Source organism: Glandiceps talaboti, chromosome 21, assembly GCF_964340395.1.
Source record: "Glandiceps talaboti chromosome 21, keGlaTala1.1, whole genome shotgun sequence".
NCBI classification, from domain to species: domain Eukaryota; kingdom Metazoa; phylum Hemichordata; class Enteropneusta; family Spengelidae; genus Glandiceps; species Glandiceps talaboti.
In genome coordinates, this window is record NC_135569.1 from 14,330,329 (window position 1) to 14,349,690 (window position 19,362).

At 36.0% G+C, this 19,362-nt stretch overlaps 1 protein-coding gene and 1 non-coding gene across 2 annotated transcripts; one reads left to right on the plus strand and one right to left on the minus strand.

The window, feature by feature from the left end:
- The first annotated feature begins 473 nt into the window (after positions 1–473).
- Positions 474–545, plus strand: Trnap-agg (transfer RNA proline (anticodon AGG)). Its single transcript has one exon. It is a non-coding gene; the product is annotated as a tRNA-Pro (tRNA).
- Positions 546–720: 175 nt separating this feature from the next.
- Positions 721–17,260, minus strand: LOC144451277 (uncharacterized). Its single transcript, XM_078142080.1, has 11 exons — positions 17,118–17,260; positions 14,964–15,143; positions 14,211–14,449; positions 13,140–13,405; positions 11,605–11,894; positions 10,974–11,142; positions 10,734–10,744; positions 5,074–5,312; positions 4,504–4,796; positions 2,925–3,211; positions 721–1,803 (listed from the first exon to the last, which is right to left on the minus strand). Exons 2-11 carry the CDS (start codon positions 15,059–15,061, stop codon positions 1,617–1,619), a joined length of 2,079 nt encoding a protein of 692 aa, XP_077998206.1. The 5' UTR covers positions 15,062–15,143; positions 17,118–17,260; the 3' UTR covers positions 721–1,616.
- Positions 17,261–19,362: the final 2,102 nt, after the last annotated feature.

Consider the following 19,362-nt stretch of genomic DNA (forward strand, 5'->3'; position numbering starts at 1 on the left):
TTCAGCCAAGCCAAAGTCGGCAACCTAGCGAAAAATATTTTTCCCAAATCGCGGGAGAAGAAATGAAAACTGTGTTGTTCAGAATATGTGGTAAAAGCTAACCATGCTTTCACACAGGCTACACCCCTACATAATGCTTTAAAAATACATTAATCGTCAAACGCCTACACGTGTCGAAAAGTGAATGTGTTTGTAGGGGGGGGGGTGACTGTGAATACTATATAGATTGTGAATATAATATAGATTTGAATGCTACAAGTTACAAACAAGAGTAAGAGGAGAGGTTTGGGAAATTGAACAAAAAATGTAGGAATATTATATCACAATTATTGCCATTTCTTTAGTATCTGCTTGCACTGTTGTATCATATTACCTGATTCCCAAATGTTAAATGATGATGTTCCCATAATTTGTCAAAGGTAAATTCAGTATTGTACGCCTGATTAAATGTGTGCGTCGCCATGAACAGCGTCGGCTTGTTGGTCTAGTGGCATGATTCTCGCTTAGGGTGCGAGAGGTCCCGAGTTCAATTCCCGGACAAGCCCCTCACTTTTGTATGGAAATACAAATATATATTTGTTGATTTTTGTTTTGTCACGTCATATAATTTTGTGAATTCATGAACTAAGATGGCAAGCATGTATGATTTTAAAATTGACCACTATGCATATTAAAAATAATTAGTGCATGAAACACGATTCTGAATATTCATCATGATAATTTTAATATAACTAATTTTGCATGATTTCGGAGGTCAAAGCTTTTGTCATTTCAAACTTATTACAATATTGCTATCACCCTCACTACAAAATCTTTGTATCTACGTTACTGCTTCCAACAGCGCCTTTCTCAAATTTTAGAAAGGCCTATTGTAATAAACTAGTCGGCAAATGACTACAATGTACTATATGATATTGAACCGTCACATGATGAACCAATGCTGAATTTGTCAACCGAGACTTAGAATAAGGTACAGTTATCGTTTAAAACCGTATAGTTCAGTTAGTAATAGCTAAAGAATGAAAAAACCCGGAGGAGCTTGAGCAGTCTATCGTTGTCTCACTACTACATGTAATTGTTTTCATTTCTTTACTTCTTTTGGAAATATGGTGAAAAGTACGAGTTTGGTGTACTCAATGGCTAGTGTAATTTAGAAACAGTAATGTGAGTGATCTGACACATTTTCTTGAGACCAGATCAAGTCTACAGTGGCGACTTGATGGTCTAGCGGTGTGTTCCTAGCTTTTCACACGGCAAGCCATTGGGACTGTCTTTAATACAAGAACAACAAATTGGTTTTCGCTTTGGGTGTGAGAGGTACGGTGTTTAATTCCTGGAAGATCCATGCTTTTTCTAAAACCTTAGCATGTAATATATTGTCCTGTCAAACCCGTTCATATCCATTAGATTACAACTCCTTCCTCTTCCTATTCAAAAAGGGGTATATCTAGCATTACCGTTAATGCTACAATATTTTTAGCTGAAAATCTTCCTCAAAATACTGTATAAAATCGTTTTACCTGGCGCATAATATTGTTTACAAAATTGTCTGCTCAGTTGAAAGTGAAAAAATATTCGTTAACGTATGAATTTTGCAACACCATTTTCCTAATTTCTTATTTGCAAATGTTAACTTCGACTGCTCTTGTGCATGTGTCACATGTGACGTTACAACACCAATGATACCGACAGTAGCATTCCTCTACAACCTCCATCACCTCAGTCCTGTATCCTCGTCCGCAACACATATATTCGCACAAATTGTATGGCATATGGTCAATATTCATTCTTCGGTTACAAAACCTGAGGTTGAACAAGAAAGAAAAACATCCCAAAAATGTCACTTATGAATATAATTGTTACGTTCTAGGGTTGTTACTTTTATGTTCTTGTATCTAAGTAGTATTGTTGTAGGTACCTGGACGTAACGAGCTTGCCTAGGTTAGGAATTCGCCACACAGGTACACAACACGTACGTACCTATAAGCAGAGAGAGACATCGCACACCAACAGTTGCGTTGTGAATCAAAATCTAATCTTGACATAGAAATCAAGAATCACTTTATTCACGATTACATCCTCTCTCTCTCTCTCTCTCCCTCCCTCCCTCCCTCCCTCCCTCTCTCTCTCTCTCTCTCTCTCTCTCTCCCTCCCTCCCTCCCTCCCTCCCTCCCTCCCTCCCTCCCCCCTCCCCCCCCCCTCTCTCTCTCTCTCTCTCTCTCTCTCTCTCTCTCTCTCTCTCTCTCTCTCTCTCTCTCTCTCTCTCTCTCTCTCTCTCTCTCTCTCTCTCTCTCTCTCTTTTGTGGTCCAGCCAGTCCACTGGAAAAGTACGCATTAATCGGAGTTCGATAATCAAGTTATCTTGTTTACAAGTACGTGTCTATGTTGTTTGAGTCGTGTGTGTGTGTGTGTGTGTGTGTGTGTGTGTGTGTGTGTGTGTGTGTGTGTGTGTGTGTGTGTGTGTGTGTGTGTGTGTGTGTGTGTGTGTGTGTGTGTGTGTGTGTGTGTGTGTGTGTGTGTGTGTGTGTGTGTGTATGTGTGTGTGTGTTAATCAATAAAATAACGGAAATCCCAAATTTATTCCAAGAAACCCTGGAATCCGAATCAGAGCCTCTAAGGGTATAATTTTGCATTAAGATGGCATACATCGGTGATTTTCTCTTTTTTGCTTTGTTTTGCTTTTGAAAATTAACACTATCAGCTGTTTATAAATTACAGACAGCCAGCCAACCAGCCAGACAGACAGACAGGCAGACAGACAGACAGACAGACAGACAACAGGGGCAATATGGATCCATTGTCTTCATTCCTTTACGCGTTATAGGTATTTTGTAGTCTTGTTAATGATTGCGGTCGCATTGCACTTCAAGCTAGGATATATTTCGTGAGCGTTTCGTTGATTGAAAGATCATGGGTCGGCTTACCTGCCTACTGTTCCAGGTAAACCAGCTTTAGGATCCGGCTTACAGTAATCGGGAGATGATTGAAGGTAGATCAAATCGTTCTTTGTAAACTTTACGTTTAGATCCCTTGGTACCAGTGTGGTTCCATTTTCGGTGCGTTGTTCTACAACTTTAAACGCCGCCATATATTTGCCTGTCAATTTCGTCGCAATATCTTCCATACGAGGTAATGTTTTCCAACAAGTCTTCAAGGTGCAGCCTTTGAAACCATGACATCTACAATATAACTGTGAACTTGATTCGAATGCCTGAACATTGAAGAAAATCAACAGATTTAAACAGAATGCCTAGCATAAGGGCAACACAATATATTTTTGTTCCTATACATATCATTGAAATGGCAAAGTTAAACATATAGCTATCATACATGACATACCTTTAACTGGAAAATTATATGAAATTTAAATTAAATGAAATCTGACCTTGAAGACTGATATGTTCGATTCATGATGTACCAATATATATAAAATTTGAAGCTGAAGATGTAGCCTAATTACCGAAAATCATTAATTATGCAAATAATCATTAAAACTATATTATTTACAAATATATATATAGGATATGTGTACTTTGTTAGGGTGGATGTATTTGCCAAATTATATGGAATTTGAAGTGTACATTCTTAAGGTGAAGCTTAATTACTAATGATCAGAAACTAGGTCAAAATTCTTCATAGATAATGAGCGAAATGTTATGTTTGATATATGTACCAAATTATACGAAATTTGAAGCTCCTATTCTAAAGATATCGCCTAGTTACAAAAGTTTTAATTAATTATGAAAATTTCATGTTAAAACTTAATATTATGTCTACAGTCTTTATACGACATGTGTGTTTATTATGGTTGATGATTGTACCATTTTTGCTGAATTTGAATGCGCAGTCTTTAAATATGACTTAATCAGTTGGAATTATTAATTATCAACATTTCTCATTAAGCTATAAGCTACATACACAAGTTTTATGATGCGCTTTCATACAACCAACGTATGTATCATTTATATTGAATCTGAAGTGTGCATTCTTAAGATATAGCCTAATTACTAAAAAAACATCAATTTTGTGGAATAATTAATGTTCATTAGTTGCTTACTAAAATCTAATCAGTTTTTGTATTCAGCATATGATAGATGTGTATCATATTTTATTAGAATCAATGCTATCGTTATTGGTATATCGTGTCCACAGGCAGACACACCCATACACTGACAGACAAACAGACAAACAGACAGACAGACAGACAGACAGACAGACAGACAGACACAGACACACAGACAAACAAACAAACAAACAAACAAACAAACAAACAAACAAACAAACAAACAAACACAATCATAACATAACCTCCCTCAGGGACGTAATAAAACCAATTTGTAAATATGTATTTGCCTAGCTTTTGGTGGGTTTTTAGAATTTAGAATATGGCTATTACATGTAGAATGTTGACAATGCCGCGCATCATAACAATGCCTATTATGTGTGTTGTGAGGACTAAGTCTTGCAGCTGTATGGTTTGATGTGACGGTAAAAAACACTTACCAAACGTCCAACCCTGCTATTATGCTCGTTCATGTTATTCTTCTGCTTTGAATCTGTAAAGCGGGAACTGAAGTCCATTCCAAATTGTATAAAATCACCGCAAGTGCCCCAATCAACGACACCCATGGAATCATCAAAGGTTTTGTTTTGCTGAGATATCCTGTCACAACCACAACTGGCTATGGAACCTAAATGACACTCGCGGGCAATTGAGAAGGCAATTGCTGCTGCTGACAGTGCTTGGACGTACGCTCCCTCCCTTGTCACTGAAATATTATGATCACAAAGTTCTCCTTGAATAGAAAATCAATATTATTCTATGTATACATTTTGCCATATTTCATAGCAGCAATAAATTACTGGTAAAAGCACTGTATATTAGCAGGGGAAGCATTCCTTTTGGCAGGGATTTTGTCGCCTTCTACCATGACCGTGATTTCAGCTGTTATAATTATTCATCGAAATTAATTGTCATTGATGTAAAATCATGAAATGACGCCTCAAAACTAGTCTATATTTCCTGAGTGGTGTTTCCACATTTCAATTTATGACTAATGTATCGTGTATTACCTTTTGCCAGATCTGACTTTAGTCCTGGGGCCGTCATTAGACTAGAACAGTTCCATCTTCTACCTGAAAACTGTTCTTGGCATGTCTTTATCGTCAACTTTGCAGCTTTCACAATACTTGGCATGGCGTCGAGATTTCGTTTACACACTTTCTTGGCTTGCTTTGATACAATTCCTGGAGCCATTTTACATGAGGTTTTTGATTTCCACTCAATTTCTGGCCTGTGATTGGCCAACGCACTGAAAGGTTAACATAAAATCATGCAATTATAATCGGTTTTAGACCAAGCATGGTGGACATTCGAACAATGTGTGTGTGTTTTGTTTTTGGTTTGTTTGTTTGTTTGTTATTGGGTAGTCGGGGGTTTGTAAAAGTAGTTAAATCTATTTCATTCAAATGTATACACGCAGATATTAATTTAATTATTGTACTAACAGATTGCGTCAGATCATTCTATTAAGGAGTAGATATCCTATCTCATTACAGTAATACAATTACTGACGCCAATTAACCAGTAAGGGCACATCGCCCCACGATATCTTACTATAAACACAGCTGCATTTTTTCACTTGACTTAACAAAAATCAATTAATTCTGGTACATTTATCTTTTTAATACCCTTTTCTTTACTACCGCACACATAAATGATGAATTCCGTCATTTTTCTTATGAATATAGATATCAAATGTATCCATTGATAATTCAACCAAATTTGGAATAGACCAAAACAACTTACAGCCATTCCATAGCATATATATGATAGAGACACGTGATGAGAATTAGAAGAGACAATGTAGTAGATGGTAACTTAATAGATGTTCTTTGTGTCGCCATGGTGATCGTTCAATTCAACTTGGTTGTCTGTACACTGATAGATTTCTTCAAATGAAATCCGTGACGTCATACACTCTCGAAACTGAAATAGAAGATAGACGAGATTTCTATTGTGGTTACTCTGTCGTAAAGAAGTGTAAATAAGTTGAAATGAGGAATTTTACATGACCTTGATGCATATTAATGTATTCAAGTGAAGAAATCTAATTCATTTACAAACACATGCCCTTCATGGTTCGAAAAATTACCCAGTAACGAAGGACATTAAAGAAATTCTTGTTTCTATGCAGAATTATTAAGATTTACCAAAGATTTTAACTTTACAGAATGGATGCATATATACCAACTTCAATGTGGTGGTCGGATATGGGCACAGGACTATTGACTACCAGATGTGCCAGAATGCGTACGTTTCGAAACGATGAGAACTGCTGAAAATCAATCCCTGATTATTTTAACTACTAGTAACTATGCCCCTTGAAGCATTTCTCTCACAAATCGTTTTCTTGGTTTCGATTGTTTTATTTGTTGGAGCATCATGTTGACAAACAAGTGAATGGTTCGTTCATACATACATACATACATACATACAGACAGACAGACAGACAGACAGACAGACAGACAGACAGACATACATACATACATACATACATACATACTTCATGATTACTTACACACGGATAACAAGTCAATTTACACTTTTCATCAACGACTAGGAGAATCGTCATTTAGAAAACCAGCTAATGGGCTTATTTCAATTAAAGATTGTTTGCATTTAAATATTCACAATTTATTGGTTATTGGCAGAAGTTACCAAGTGCAAGGGCTATATTGAATCGAAAACGTTGGTAGGGAAGGGAGTATTTTAAACGGGGAGAGTCCTTACTCTGATTCAGTTTCAATGGACGAAGTGACGAAGTTAGAGAGCACATGGTTCATTGAAAGAGTATAAGTATATGTAATCTGTGTGTTGAGTGGCTTGAAGTGACTGGGATGCATGGGGAACCATCATATTAAAAGGGTATTGATAGCATGCATATGTATAACCCAGGGAAACGGACAATATAGGGGAGCTCGAGAGGTTTTCAAAGAATGTATCAAAGTAGACATCTTTACTTGATGCCAACAGGAAATTAAATCTCATTGAACTTTAACCCCGGCTGCTGATATTCGTCAGCCTATTTCAATTACTGTGTCACTCTGAGACATGGTACCAGTGTGTTGTTCTTTATCTCATTACCACATGTACACACTTTCCCACACTGACATTAAAGTTGTCATGTTGATGAAAAAAAGGGGTATTAACCAATATTAATCTCAATAGACCAAGTTCGTGTTTAGCAACTTAATACTCATTGCTTATCGAAATTAAATATATGTGAACGGTTTGTTATTGTACGTACAGAAGGGATAATAAACTAGGTAAATACCAGAAATCCTTGTATAACTTACATAACATCTGCTTAGCTGTATCGGGTTACTGTAGGTCAATAATGTTTACCTAAGGCCTGTTTCAAGGCTAAACTAAAAGTACCACTTGGTTATTATGGATTATAAGGAACAGAAATGTACGTCTTCTTCCCTTTAAATTACGTCAAACCTCACACAAGATCTCTGTTATGACACTGTTATGAATAAGTTGTTTGTCTTATTAGGATACACCACCATTGTTGTACACAAAATAAGCAGGGTTGTGGAGGTCCTTGGCAGACATTCCTTGCATATTAGCAAACGTCTTTGCATTCGAGACAACGGCGTCCAATGCGTTATGTAGTTACAAAAATTGGAAATTCATGAACATTAAGGATCAAAATATATACGTGTAAGTTACGTGTAATAACCAAAGTTGGTGTGAGAGTAACTGGAATGAACGTAATTGGCGAAATAATACAAGCTTTGTAGCTTGTTTTTCCTACATCATTAGTTAGTTCACTGACCTGCTGAATATTGCCCGCGGATTCGGATGAATGGAACGAGATCTTTTCCTGGGAAAAAACACTGTCTTTTCGAAAAAAGTTCTTGTCGCGAAAAAAACAATGTTATGTTTAACAAATAGACAGTGGAGGGAAAACGTATATGGTTAAGATTGCCACATAATTACCTGATAGGTCTTCGTGATTAAATCCGGGAATGAAAGTATCCAAGTAGGACAGATTGTCAACGAAGCTGCGCACGACTGTCCCACTGCGATTGGTAGGAACTTGATGACGTCGTCCTCTCAAACGTTTTGATTTTGAGCCACCACTTGTACGTTTAAATAGGACATACTCAAAGTGGTTGCGTAACGATAGTGTCTCTGGTTGTGATAATAGAGAATTGGAACAAAACACGCGTGTGTATTCCTTGACTGAACTTGCTTTAAGTCCCCTTTAAGAGTAAATATTCAACTGACAGTCACCACTTTTGCAGTGTAATATCTCTATTGATATTTCAACCACATACCATATTATGTGTACATCAAAGACATTTCAACGCATCAAAGTGCAAGGTCACGAGATTGTCACATAAATTAAAACATCGACTCACTAACTACTACTAAAATATTAATAAAACTTACAATTGGCGACAACAACATCAAAAAGTGTTCTTTGCAATACCTAGTGTAACACACACAAGACAGTTTAAAATACTTTACAAAAGGACTTAGTGGTAAATTTAAAACCAATTAAATCCAATTTCATTGCTCTGATCCTCATTCCATAATTTGATCATGTATGGGATTGCACTTTTAGCATACCTTTGGAACTGACAACCTATGTGAAGTACGCAAATCTCGCCCATTTTCCTTTCTTCTTTGATTTGGAAGCCAGTTGTGAAAGTCTTTAGATATATTTAAGGATTTAGCAGATTCCAAACATATGATACCGCGCCTTTGTTTAAGCTCTAGGAAAATTGCATGACTGTAGAGCTTGTTGGTATGAAATGTAGTCGTTGGCTAAGATTATTCTGCATGCTCTTTTCTGTACACGTTCAAGTAAATTGTGCTGTTGTAAAGTCCAGTGTTGTAAAGTAAGTTCTAAAAGTCGTCTAATGTAGCCAATATAAATTGTAATAAGGTGTTTGGTTTTTAAACCAAACCCCCTCAGGGTACTTAACATGAATAATCGACCACTTGCTCTTTTACTAATGTCTCTGATATAAATGTCCCATTTTAGATTGTTTGCTATTTTTAAACCGAGTATTTTGAGTACATAAGTTGACTGAAGTTAATGTCCAGCTAGTTGCAGTGGGGTTAGAAGCGGAAGGTTCTTGGCTTTAGCAGAATACTCAAATATGTTATTAAGTAGTCGAACAAGGTAGTGTGTGGTGGAGTGACCCTTGCGACTTCCAAATTGATTGTCGTCAAATGTTTGTTTATGTTACATCCCTTGTATATATACCTTCTCTCCGTAGATACTTTTTGCAACCAGAAATGCCAACTCATTGTTTTCACTATGCAAGCTATTTGGTCTGTCTTTTAATAAGAGAAATCAACTTTCATGTTTTCTTTTTGTCTATTTTTGTATTCGAAATTGTATTACTCAGAGAGAAGACACTGTGTAAATTCTATGTTGTTTGTCATTGTGTTCCAAACGTTACTGTGTTATTTGTCCTCTTTATTGTCAAACGATGGCGGTGCCCTATTCTCATCACAAAAAATTATATAATTCACTATTGCTTTATGCAGTTTTGCCTAGTATTTGGATTCTATTTGTCCCTCATCACATCGTTACTGTAAATACTCTCAGAGTCTCTTTATCATAAATGTTTTTATGGTTCCATTTCTACCTGAATGAATGGTATAATATTATAGTAATGGCGAGATTTGTCTGACCCACACCGGCTCGTTGGTCTAGGGGCATGATTCTCGCTTTGGGTGCGAGAGGTCCCGGGTTTAATTCCCGGTCGAGCTCGTATTTTATTAACCTTTTCTGTTCTGCTACTACAAACCAATACTGAAATCATACTGATCACATGATCACAGATCGGTCGTTTTACGGAAGTTTCCTTACAATTGCTCCAATTGGGGTGTATCATCACCTCATAGTACCATTTCTTAAAAGCTTTGTTCCTTGATATTCAGTAGAAGTGTAAATCAGGGATGTTTTTATCATATTGAAAGCAGCAGTGATATATGATTAAGCAAGTAACCTCTACCATGTATACCCACAAGGTACATAAAACAGGAAGTAGAGCACCACCATGGCAAATTCTGGAAAGGCCTAGTATTGAAACAAACCAGTCAGCGTATGATTACAATATACTATAATATTAAAGCGTCACCTAATGAAGCAACATTGAACTTGCCAACCAAGACGAATAAGGTACAACTATCTTTTAAAATCCAATCGGATATCTTATCAAAAATAGGTAATGTATGTTGTAGACATTTACACATAACAAATATAGAATGACGACATCTAGCGATTAATTAGGAAAAGAGAAAGAGTTCAGAAGATAGGCCAGTATCGCTAGAAGTAACTACAAATCCAAGGTGGAAGAAAAGTTTATATCTGTAATGCAAAACATGTCTGGAACGGTCTTAAAATAATAGTAGGGAAGAAACAAACTAAACAGCTTCTCCCTTTCGGTTCAGATCCATCTCTACTATGCCATATGATCTAACCTCTTTTTATGCCTGTTTGGATACAAGAGATTTCAGTATAGAGTGTATTTCATTATGTCAGAGTTCTACAAATCAGTATACGTGAAATAGATGTGAAATCTAATTTTCACAAGTAAATTATAGCAAAGCTGCTAGACTGGTGCTGTCATCTCTTCCCTTGTTCATGGAAGACATCCACAATTCTACCAATGTCCCAAAAGTCCCCACCCTCAGCATTTACAGAGCTCTACTCTGTATTCAAGATGTGAGAAAAAATTAGCACTATTAAGGTGACAGGTAAAATAATTGTTAGACGAAAAAATTCCTCAAAAATATTGATTAATTTACTAATGGATAATATTGTCGATATAGACGAATAAGCGTCAGCTGAATTTGAATGTGTATTCTTTTACTAATATATTCTTTTGGGAAATACGATTTTTCCCATCATAAACACTTTTTTTTATTTGCAAATATTAACTTCGACTGCTCTTTCGTATTTTTCACATTTGACGTCACAACACCAAAGATAGCGACAGTGACGTTCTTCTACAATCTTCCTCACTTCACTCCTGTATCCTCGTCCGCAGCACATATAATCGCACCAATTGTATTGCATGTGGTTACCAATCGTTGTTCGATTACAAAGCCTGGGGTTGAACGAGAAAGAAAAACATCCTAAAAATTGTCACTTATGAGTATTATTACTTGATTGCCTACCGATTCGATGGGGTGGGGTGGGGGTGGGGTGTTTTTATTCAATTATAATAAGGAAAATCGCAATTTCTTTCCAAGAAACCCTTGAATCCAAATAAGAGCCTCAAAGGGACTAGTTTTTTATTATGGAATAAATGGCTCGTCATACATCGGTAATTTTCCCTCCATTTCGCTCTATTTTCTTTTTGGACATTATCTCTATGAACTTTTTTATAAATTAAAAATAGACAGACAACAGGGCAATATTCCTTCACCGTGTATGTGTTATAGGTACTATATCTGTGGTCTCAGGAAAGGTATAAATGCCTTAAGTCTTAATGCGTTTCAAGCTAGGCTATATTTCGTGAGTGTTTTATTGATTTATAATAAAGCCGAAAGGTCAATGATCGGCTTACCTGCCAACTGTTCCAGGTAAACCAGCTCCAGGATCCGGCTCACAGTAATCGGGAGATGGTTGAAGGTAGATCAAGTCGTTCTTTGTGAATTCTGTTATGTTTGGATCACTTGGTACCAATGTGGTTCCATTTTCGGTGTGTTGTACAACAACTTCAAATGCCTCCATATATTTGTCTGTCAATTTCAGCGCAATATCTTCCATACGAGGTAATGTCTTCCAACAGGTCTTAAAGGTGCAGCCTTTGAAACCATGACATCTACAATATAACTGTGAACTTGATTCGAATGCCTGAACATTGAAGAAAATCACCAGATTTAAACAGAATGCCTAGCATAAGGGCAAAACCATACATTTGTGTCCTAGCTATCACACATGATATGCTTTTAACTGGAAAATTATATGAAATTTAAATTAAATTAAATTTGACCTTGCAAACTAAATATATTGGCTAATTATCGAAAAATCATCAAGGAATTTTCACATTAAAACTAAATGCTACATCAACAAACTTGCTTTGATATGTTTGATTTATGATGTAACAAAATATACAAAATTTGAAGCTTGCATTCTGAAGATGTAACCTAATTACCGAAAATCATTAATTGTGCCAATAATCATTAAATCTATAATAAAAAAAACGTTGTCAACAGGCTTTATAGGATATATGTGCTTTGTTAGGGTGGACATATTTGCCAAATTATATGGAATTTGAAGTGTACATTCTCAAGGTAAAGCTTAATTATTAATGATTAGTAATTATTCAAATTACTCGATATGATTAGATATGACTTAATCAGTTGGAATAATTAATTATGCACATTACTCATTAAGCTATAAACAAATTTTATGATGCATTTTCATACGACCAACGTATATAACAATCATATTGTATCTGAAGTGTGCATTCTAAAGATATAGCCTAATTACTAAAAAAAGCCCATCAATTTTGTGAATTACTAATTAATATTGATTAGATGCTTACTAATCAGTTTTTGCATTCAGCATATGATAGATGTGTAGCATGTTTTATTAGAATCAATGCTATCGTTATTTGTATATTGTGTCCACAGGCAGACATACAGACAGACAGACAGACAGACAGACACACAAACACACACACAGAGACAGACAGACAGACAGACAGACATACATACATACATACATACATAAATAAATAAATAAATAAATAAATAAATACATAAATAAATAAATAAATAGATAAATAAATACAGACAGACAAACAAACAAACAAACAAACAAACAAACAAACAAACAAACAAACAAAATCATATTTAACATAACCTCCCCCAGGGACGTAATAAAACCAATTTGATAAACACTTTCACAACGCTGAGTAAATATGTATTTGCTTGGCTTTTGGTGGGTTTTTGGAATTTAGAATATGGCCATTACATGTCGAATGTTTACAATGCCGCGCATCATAACAATGCCTAATATATGAGTTGAGGGGCAAGGTCTTTCAAGTGGATCGATAAAGAATGCATTGCTGTATGGTTTGATAAAAACACTTACCAAACGTCCAACCCTGCTATTATGCTCGTTCATGTAGTTCTTCTGCTTTGAATCTGTGAAGCGGGAACTGAAGTCCATTCCAAACTGTATAAAATCACCGCAAGTGCCCCAATCAACGACACCCATGGCATCATCAAAGGGTTTCTTTTGCTGAGATATCCTGTCACAACCACAACTGGCTATGGAACCTAAATGACACTCGTAGGCAATTGAGAAGGCAATTGCTGCTGCTGACAGTGCTTGGACGTACGCTCCCTCCCTTGTCTCTGAAATATTATGATCACAAAATTCTCCTTGAATAGAAAATCAATACTCTTCTATATATTCATATTGCCATATTTCATAGTAGCAATAAATTACTGGTAACAGTACTGTATGTTGGCAGGAGAAGCACTCCTTTTGGCAGGGGTTTTGTGGACTAATACTGTGATTTCAGTATCCCCCCCCCCCACACACACACATATATATATATATATATATATATATATATATATATATATATATATATATATATATATATATATATATATATATATATATATATATATATATCATATACACAAAATACACAAGTTATGGTACGGAGCCGTTACTCAGAGTTTAACGTTTGAATGCGATCTTCGGACGACAGTGACAGTGTCGTCCGAAGATTGCATTCAAGCGTGAAACTCTGAGTAACGGCTCCGTACCATAACTTGTGTATTTTGTGTAATACAGCTCTACTTCTCAGTATTGAGCGCTTTTCCTTCAGTTTATGACTTACCTCTTACACTGAATTAGTATATATATATATATATATATATATATATATATATATATATATATATATATATATATATATATATATATATATATATATATAATACAGTCAGCAGAAACAATATATTCATTGTTGTACAATAAATATTTATGTGTCCTAAGTGGATATTCCCTTCGGTAAAAAACAGCTGTTATGAATATTCATCGAAATTAATTGTCATTGATGTAAAATGAAATGACGCCTCAAGACCAGTCTGTATTTCCTGGAGTGGTGTTTCCATTTCAATTTATGACTGATGTATCGTGTATTACCTTTTGCCAGCTCTGACTTTAGTCCTGGGGCCGGCATTAGACTAGAACAGTTCCATCTTCGATCTGAAAACTGTTCTTGACATGTCTTTATCGTCAACTTCGCAGCTTTCACAATACTTGGCATGGCGTCGAGATTTCGTTTACACAATTGTTTGGCTTGTTTTGATACAATTCCTGGAGCCATTTTACATGAGGTGGTTGATTTCCAATCAATTTCTGGCCTGTGATTGGCCAACGCACTGACAAAAAACATAAAATCATCATGCAACGATAATCAGTTTTATACCATGCATGGTGGACATTAGAACAATGTTTGTGTGTGTGTGTGTGTGTGTGTGTTTTGGTTTGTTTGTTATTGTGGAGTTGAGGGTTTATAAAAGTAGTTAAATCTATTTTAATCAAGTGCATACTCACAGATATTTATTTATTTATTGTACTAACAAATTGCGTCAGATCTTTCTAAAGGAGTAGATATCCTATCTCATTACAGTAATACAATTGAAGCCAATTAACCAGAAAGGGCACATCCCCCCCCCCACGATATCTTACTATAAACACTGCTGCATTTTATCACTTGACTTAACTAAAATCATTTAATTCTGGTACATTTGATCTTTTTTGATACTCTTTTTCTATGCTACGGCACACATAAATGATGAAAGTTTACAATTCTAACATTTTTTTTATGAACATAGATATCAAATGTATCCATTGATAATTCAACCAAATTTGGAATAGAGCAAGACGACTTACAGCCATTCGATAGCGTATATATGATAGAGACACGTGATGAGAATTAGAAGAGAAAATGTAGTAGATGGTAACTTAATAGATGTTCTTTGTGTCGCCATGGTGATCGTTCAATTTAACTTGGTTCTCTGTACACTGATAGATTTCTTCAAATGAAATCCGTGACGTCATACAGTCTCGAAACTGAAATGGAAGATAGACAAGATTCCTATTGTGGTTATTGTGTCGTACAGAAGTGTAAATACGTTGAAATGAGGAACTTTACATGCATATTAATGTATTCAAGCGAAGAAGTCTAATTCATTTACATACACATGCCTTTCATGGCTCGAAAAATTACACAGTTACGACGGACATTAAACAAATTGTTGTTTCTATGCAGAATTATTAAGATTTACCAAAGATTTTAACTTTACAGAATGCATGCAGATATTCCAGCTTCAATGTGGTGGTTGGATATGGGCACAGGACTAATGACTACCAGAATGCGTACGTTTCGAAACGATGATCAGAATATTGAAAACTACTGAAAATCAATCCCTGATTATTTTAACTACTAGTAACTATGTCTCTTGAAGCATTTCTCTCACAAACCTTTCTCTTGTTTTTGATTGTTTTATTTGTTGGAGCATCATGTTGACAAACAAGTGAATGGTGCATACATACATACATACATACATACATACATACATACATACATACTTCATGATTACTTACGCACGGATATCAAGTCAATTTACACTTTGCATCAACGACTAGGAGAATCGTCATTTAGAAAACCAGCTAATGGGCTTATTTCAATTAAAGATTGTTTGCATTTAAATGTCAACAATGTATTGGTTATTGGCAGAAGTTACCAAGTGCTAGTGCAAGGGATATATTGAATCGAAAACGTTGGTAGGGAAGGGAGTATTTTAAACGGGGAGAGTCCTTACTCTGATTCAGTTTCAATGGACGAAGTGACGAAGTTAGAGAGCTCATGGTTTATTGAAAAAGTATACGTAATCTGTGTGTTGAGTGGCTTGAAGTGACTGGGATGCATGGGGAACCATCATATTAAAATGGTATTGCTAGCATGCATATGTATAACCCAGGGAAACGGACAATATAGGGGAGCCCGAGAGTTTTTCAAAGAATGTATTAAAATTGTCTTTGGTGTCTGTACTAGGCGCCAACAGGAAATTAAATCTCGTTGAACTTTAACCTCGGCTGCTGTTATTCATCAGGCTATTTCAATTACTGTTTCACTTTGAGACGTGCTACCAGTGTGTTGTCCATTCTCTCATTACCACATGTACATACTTTCCCACACTGACATTAAAGTTGTCATGTTGATGAAAGGGGTATTAGCCAATATTAATCACAATAGACCAAGTTCGTGTTTAGCAACTCAATAATCATGTTTTATCGAAATGAAATATATGTGAACGGTTTGTTATTGTACGTACAGATGGGATAATAAACTAGGTAAATACCAGAAATCCTTGTATAACTTACATAACATCTGCTTAGTTGTATGGGGTTACTGTAGGTCAATAATGTTTACCCAAGACCTGTTTCAGGCTAAATAAAAACTGTACCTCTTGGTTATTATGGATTATAAGGAACAGAAATGTACGTCTTCCCTTTAACTCACGTCAAACCTCAAACAAGATCTCTGTTATGACACTGTTATGAGTGAGATGTTTGTCTTAAGGATACACCACCATTTCTGTATCCAAAATAAGCAGGGTTGCGGAGGTCCTTGGCAGACATTCCTTGCATATTATCAAACGTCTACCCTCTCCTAAGGATGTTTTGCATTCGAGACAATGGCGTCCAATGCGTTATGTAGTTACAAAAATTGCAAAATTCATGAATACTAAGAATCAAAATATATACGTGTGAGTTGCGTGTAGTAAACGCAGTTGGTCAGGGAGTAACTGGAATGAACGTAATTGGCGAAATAATACAAACTTTATGGCTTGTTTTTCCGACATCATTAGTTAGTTCACTGACCTGATGAATAGTGCACGATATTCGTATGGAAAGACACCGAGATTTTGGGAAAGGAAAGTACGTCTCGTCTTAGAAGGTTCTTGTCTCAGAAAAAAATGTTATATTAAACCAAAGACAGTGAATGGGAAATGTGTATGGTTAAAATCGCCACTTAGTTACCTGAAAGAAAGTATCCAAGAAAGATCGATAGTCCAAATCTCAAAGAAGCTGAGCACGACTGTCCCACTGCGATGGCTTGGAACTTGATGACGTCAGCCCCTCAAATGTGTTGTTTGTCAGCCATATTGTACGTTTAAATTGGACACAGGCCAACCTAAGCGATGACGTGTATAACAAACTGTGTCCTAGGTTGTGATATTAGGGAATTGGAACAGCACGCGCATGCGTATTCTTTGCCTCAGCTTCGTTTGGGAGCAAATATTCAACTGACAGTGACCACCGTTCATGTGTGACGGACGTGACAGAATGTACAACAGTGAACATCTTTACATTACGCCAACAGGAAATTAAATCTCGTGAACTTTAACCTCGGCTGCTGTTATTCGTCAGCCTATTTCAATTACTGTTTCACTTCGAGACGTGCTACCAGTGTGTTGTCCATTCTCTCATTATCACATGTGCACACTTCACCACGTCACACTGACAATCATTAAAGTTGTCCTGTCGATGATAAAAGGGTATTAGCATATTTAGATCATCATAGACCAAGACCGTGTTTGCCAGTCAATACTAATTTATTTTTTTTGAAAATTGTTATTGTCCTGTAAACTTAACTTGGATGAAGTGCAGGAATTGAAGTTTAACGAACAGAGTGAACACAAACTATCACGTGACTACGTGCAAATACAAATAATCTAGCACAACTTGTATTGTCAAAACTGGCTATTGAGTATCGCATATAGCTCGTAACTTTTTAGAAGTAATGCCTCATGCTCCACGAATTCATCAGGTAATATTAATTCGTTTTAGAATAAATTATGTGCTATTCGACAGACAGCATGTTGATATCGCATCCCCCCCCCCCCCACAAACACACATATACATGTATATATATATATATTACTTTCCCTACTTAGACTTTTTTGCAAGTACAAATACCAACTCCCTTTTTTCTCAAGGCAAGCCATTAGGCATGTTTTTTAATAATAGAAAAAAAACAATTCTCGTTTAGAGGAAAGCACAAAAGAATGTTTGTGAACACAACTGTTGAGCGCCCACAACGGTTGATATTTCCGTATACTATCTTAGTTTGAAAAATCTACTTTTTTCGAGTTGTGCTAATTTTAGAACTTTTACGTAAAGTATAGTTGGAATACTCTTTATGTCTCATCATCTCCACTCACATATAGGGAATGCCCTTATTCTCACACATAAATATGTGCTACCCCGACAGTGCGAAGGGTAAACAATGCATGTCAGTAGTAATCCATCACAAATTGACAGGCAGTTACAATTTGTTAGTTGCTTTAGACAATTGCTAAGTAAACCGAACTCCACCTCTCCAGCACAGTCTGAAACTAAACTCATGTGGGGACGCGATAACGGCATCACGTTTATATGAACACAGTCATCTCCACTCACATATAGGGAATGCCCTTATTCTCACACATAAATATGTGCTACCCCGACAGTGCGAAGGGTAAACAATGCATGTCAGTAGTAATCCATCACAAATTGACAGGCAGTTACAATTTGTTAGTTCCTTTAGACAATTGCTAAGTAAACCGAACTCCACCTCTCCGGCACAGTCTGAAACTAAACTCATGTGGGGACGCGATAACGGCATCACGTTTATATAAACGCAGTCGGAGGTCGCATAGCTTTCTATGTGTTTGAATAATGACTTTCCTTTTTCGTGAGTGGAGATGATGGCAGTAATCGTACCGCATCGTATACGAGCTATACTATATTCAACCACATTCAAGTTTAAATTCTCTTTTAGTAAAGTGACAGCTTTAATTTATTTTTCATATATATACCAAGGAAGGAAGAAAATAGTACACTTATAATTAGGATAACTGGTACATCAATAAGTAGTGATTAAGTTTAATAAATCAATATGTATGATATTATTAATAAGAACTATATATGTGAATGGTATTAGTGTTTATCAAAATGAGCATAGCAATTTAGAGTTTGCTTCAGCTGCAACTGGACCGATTTTCATTTTTTAAACTGTTTTGTCTAAGATATGACTTTCTCATAACATTGTATACCTTGAATCATGTTACATTATCATATTATTATACCTGCATGTAAATTACATGCAAATGAGGACGCCTTCGTTCTCTCCAAAATGAAATCGCGTGATGGCGGTGTATATTTTTTTATGATTTTTATGGAAATTTGCCTTTTCAGATAAAAGCCATATAAAGAATAACAGACCCCATACCACGTGAGTTCC

What these genes read in the sequence shown, in the direction of transcription:
- LOC144451277 (XM_078142080.1), bottom strand. Translation starts at nt 15,061, where the DNA reads ATGGCGACACAAAGAACATCTATTAAGTTACCATCTACTACATTTTCT. An exon ending in TTACCTGGAACAGTTGGCAG is followed by an intron (nt 11,143 to 11,604) that starts GTAAGCCGATCA and finishes GTTCAACCCCAG; the next exon opens with GCTTTGTAATCGAACAACGA. An exon ending in ATAGCAGGGTTGGACGTTTG is followed by an intron (nt 3,212 to 4,503) that starts GTAAGTGTTTTT and finishes TTCAATGTTCAG; the next exon opens with GCATTCGAATCAAGTTCACA.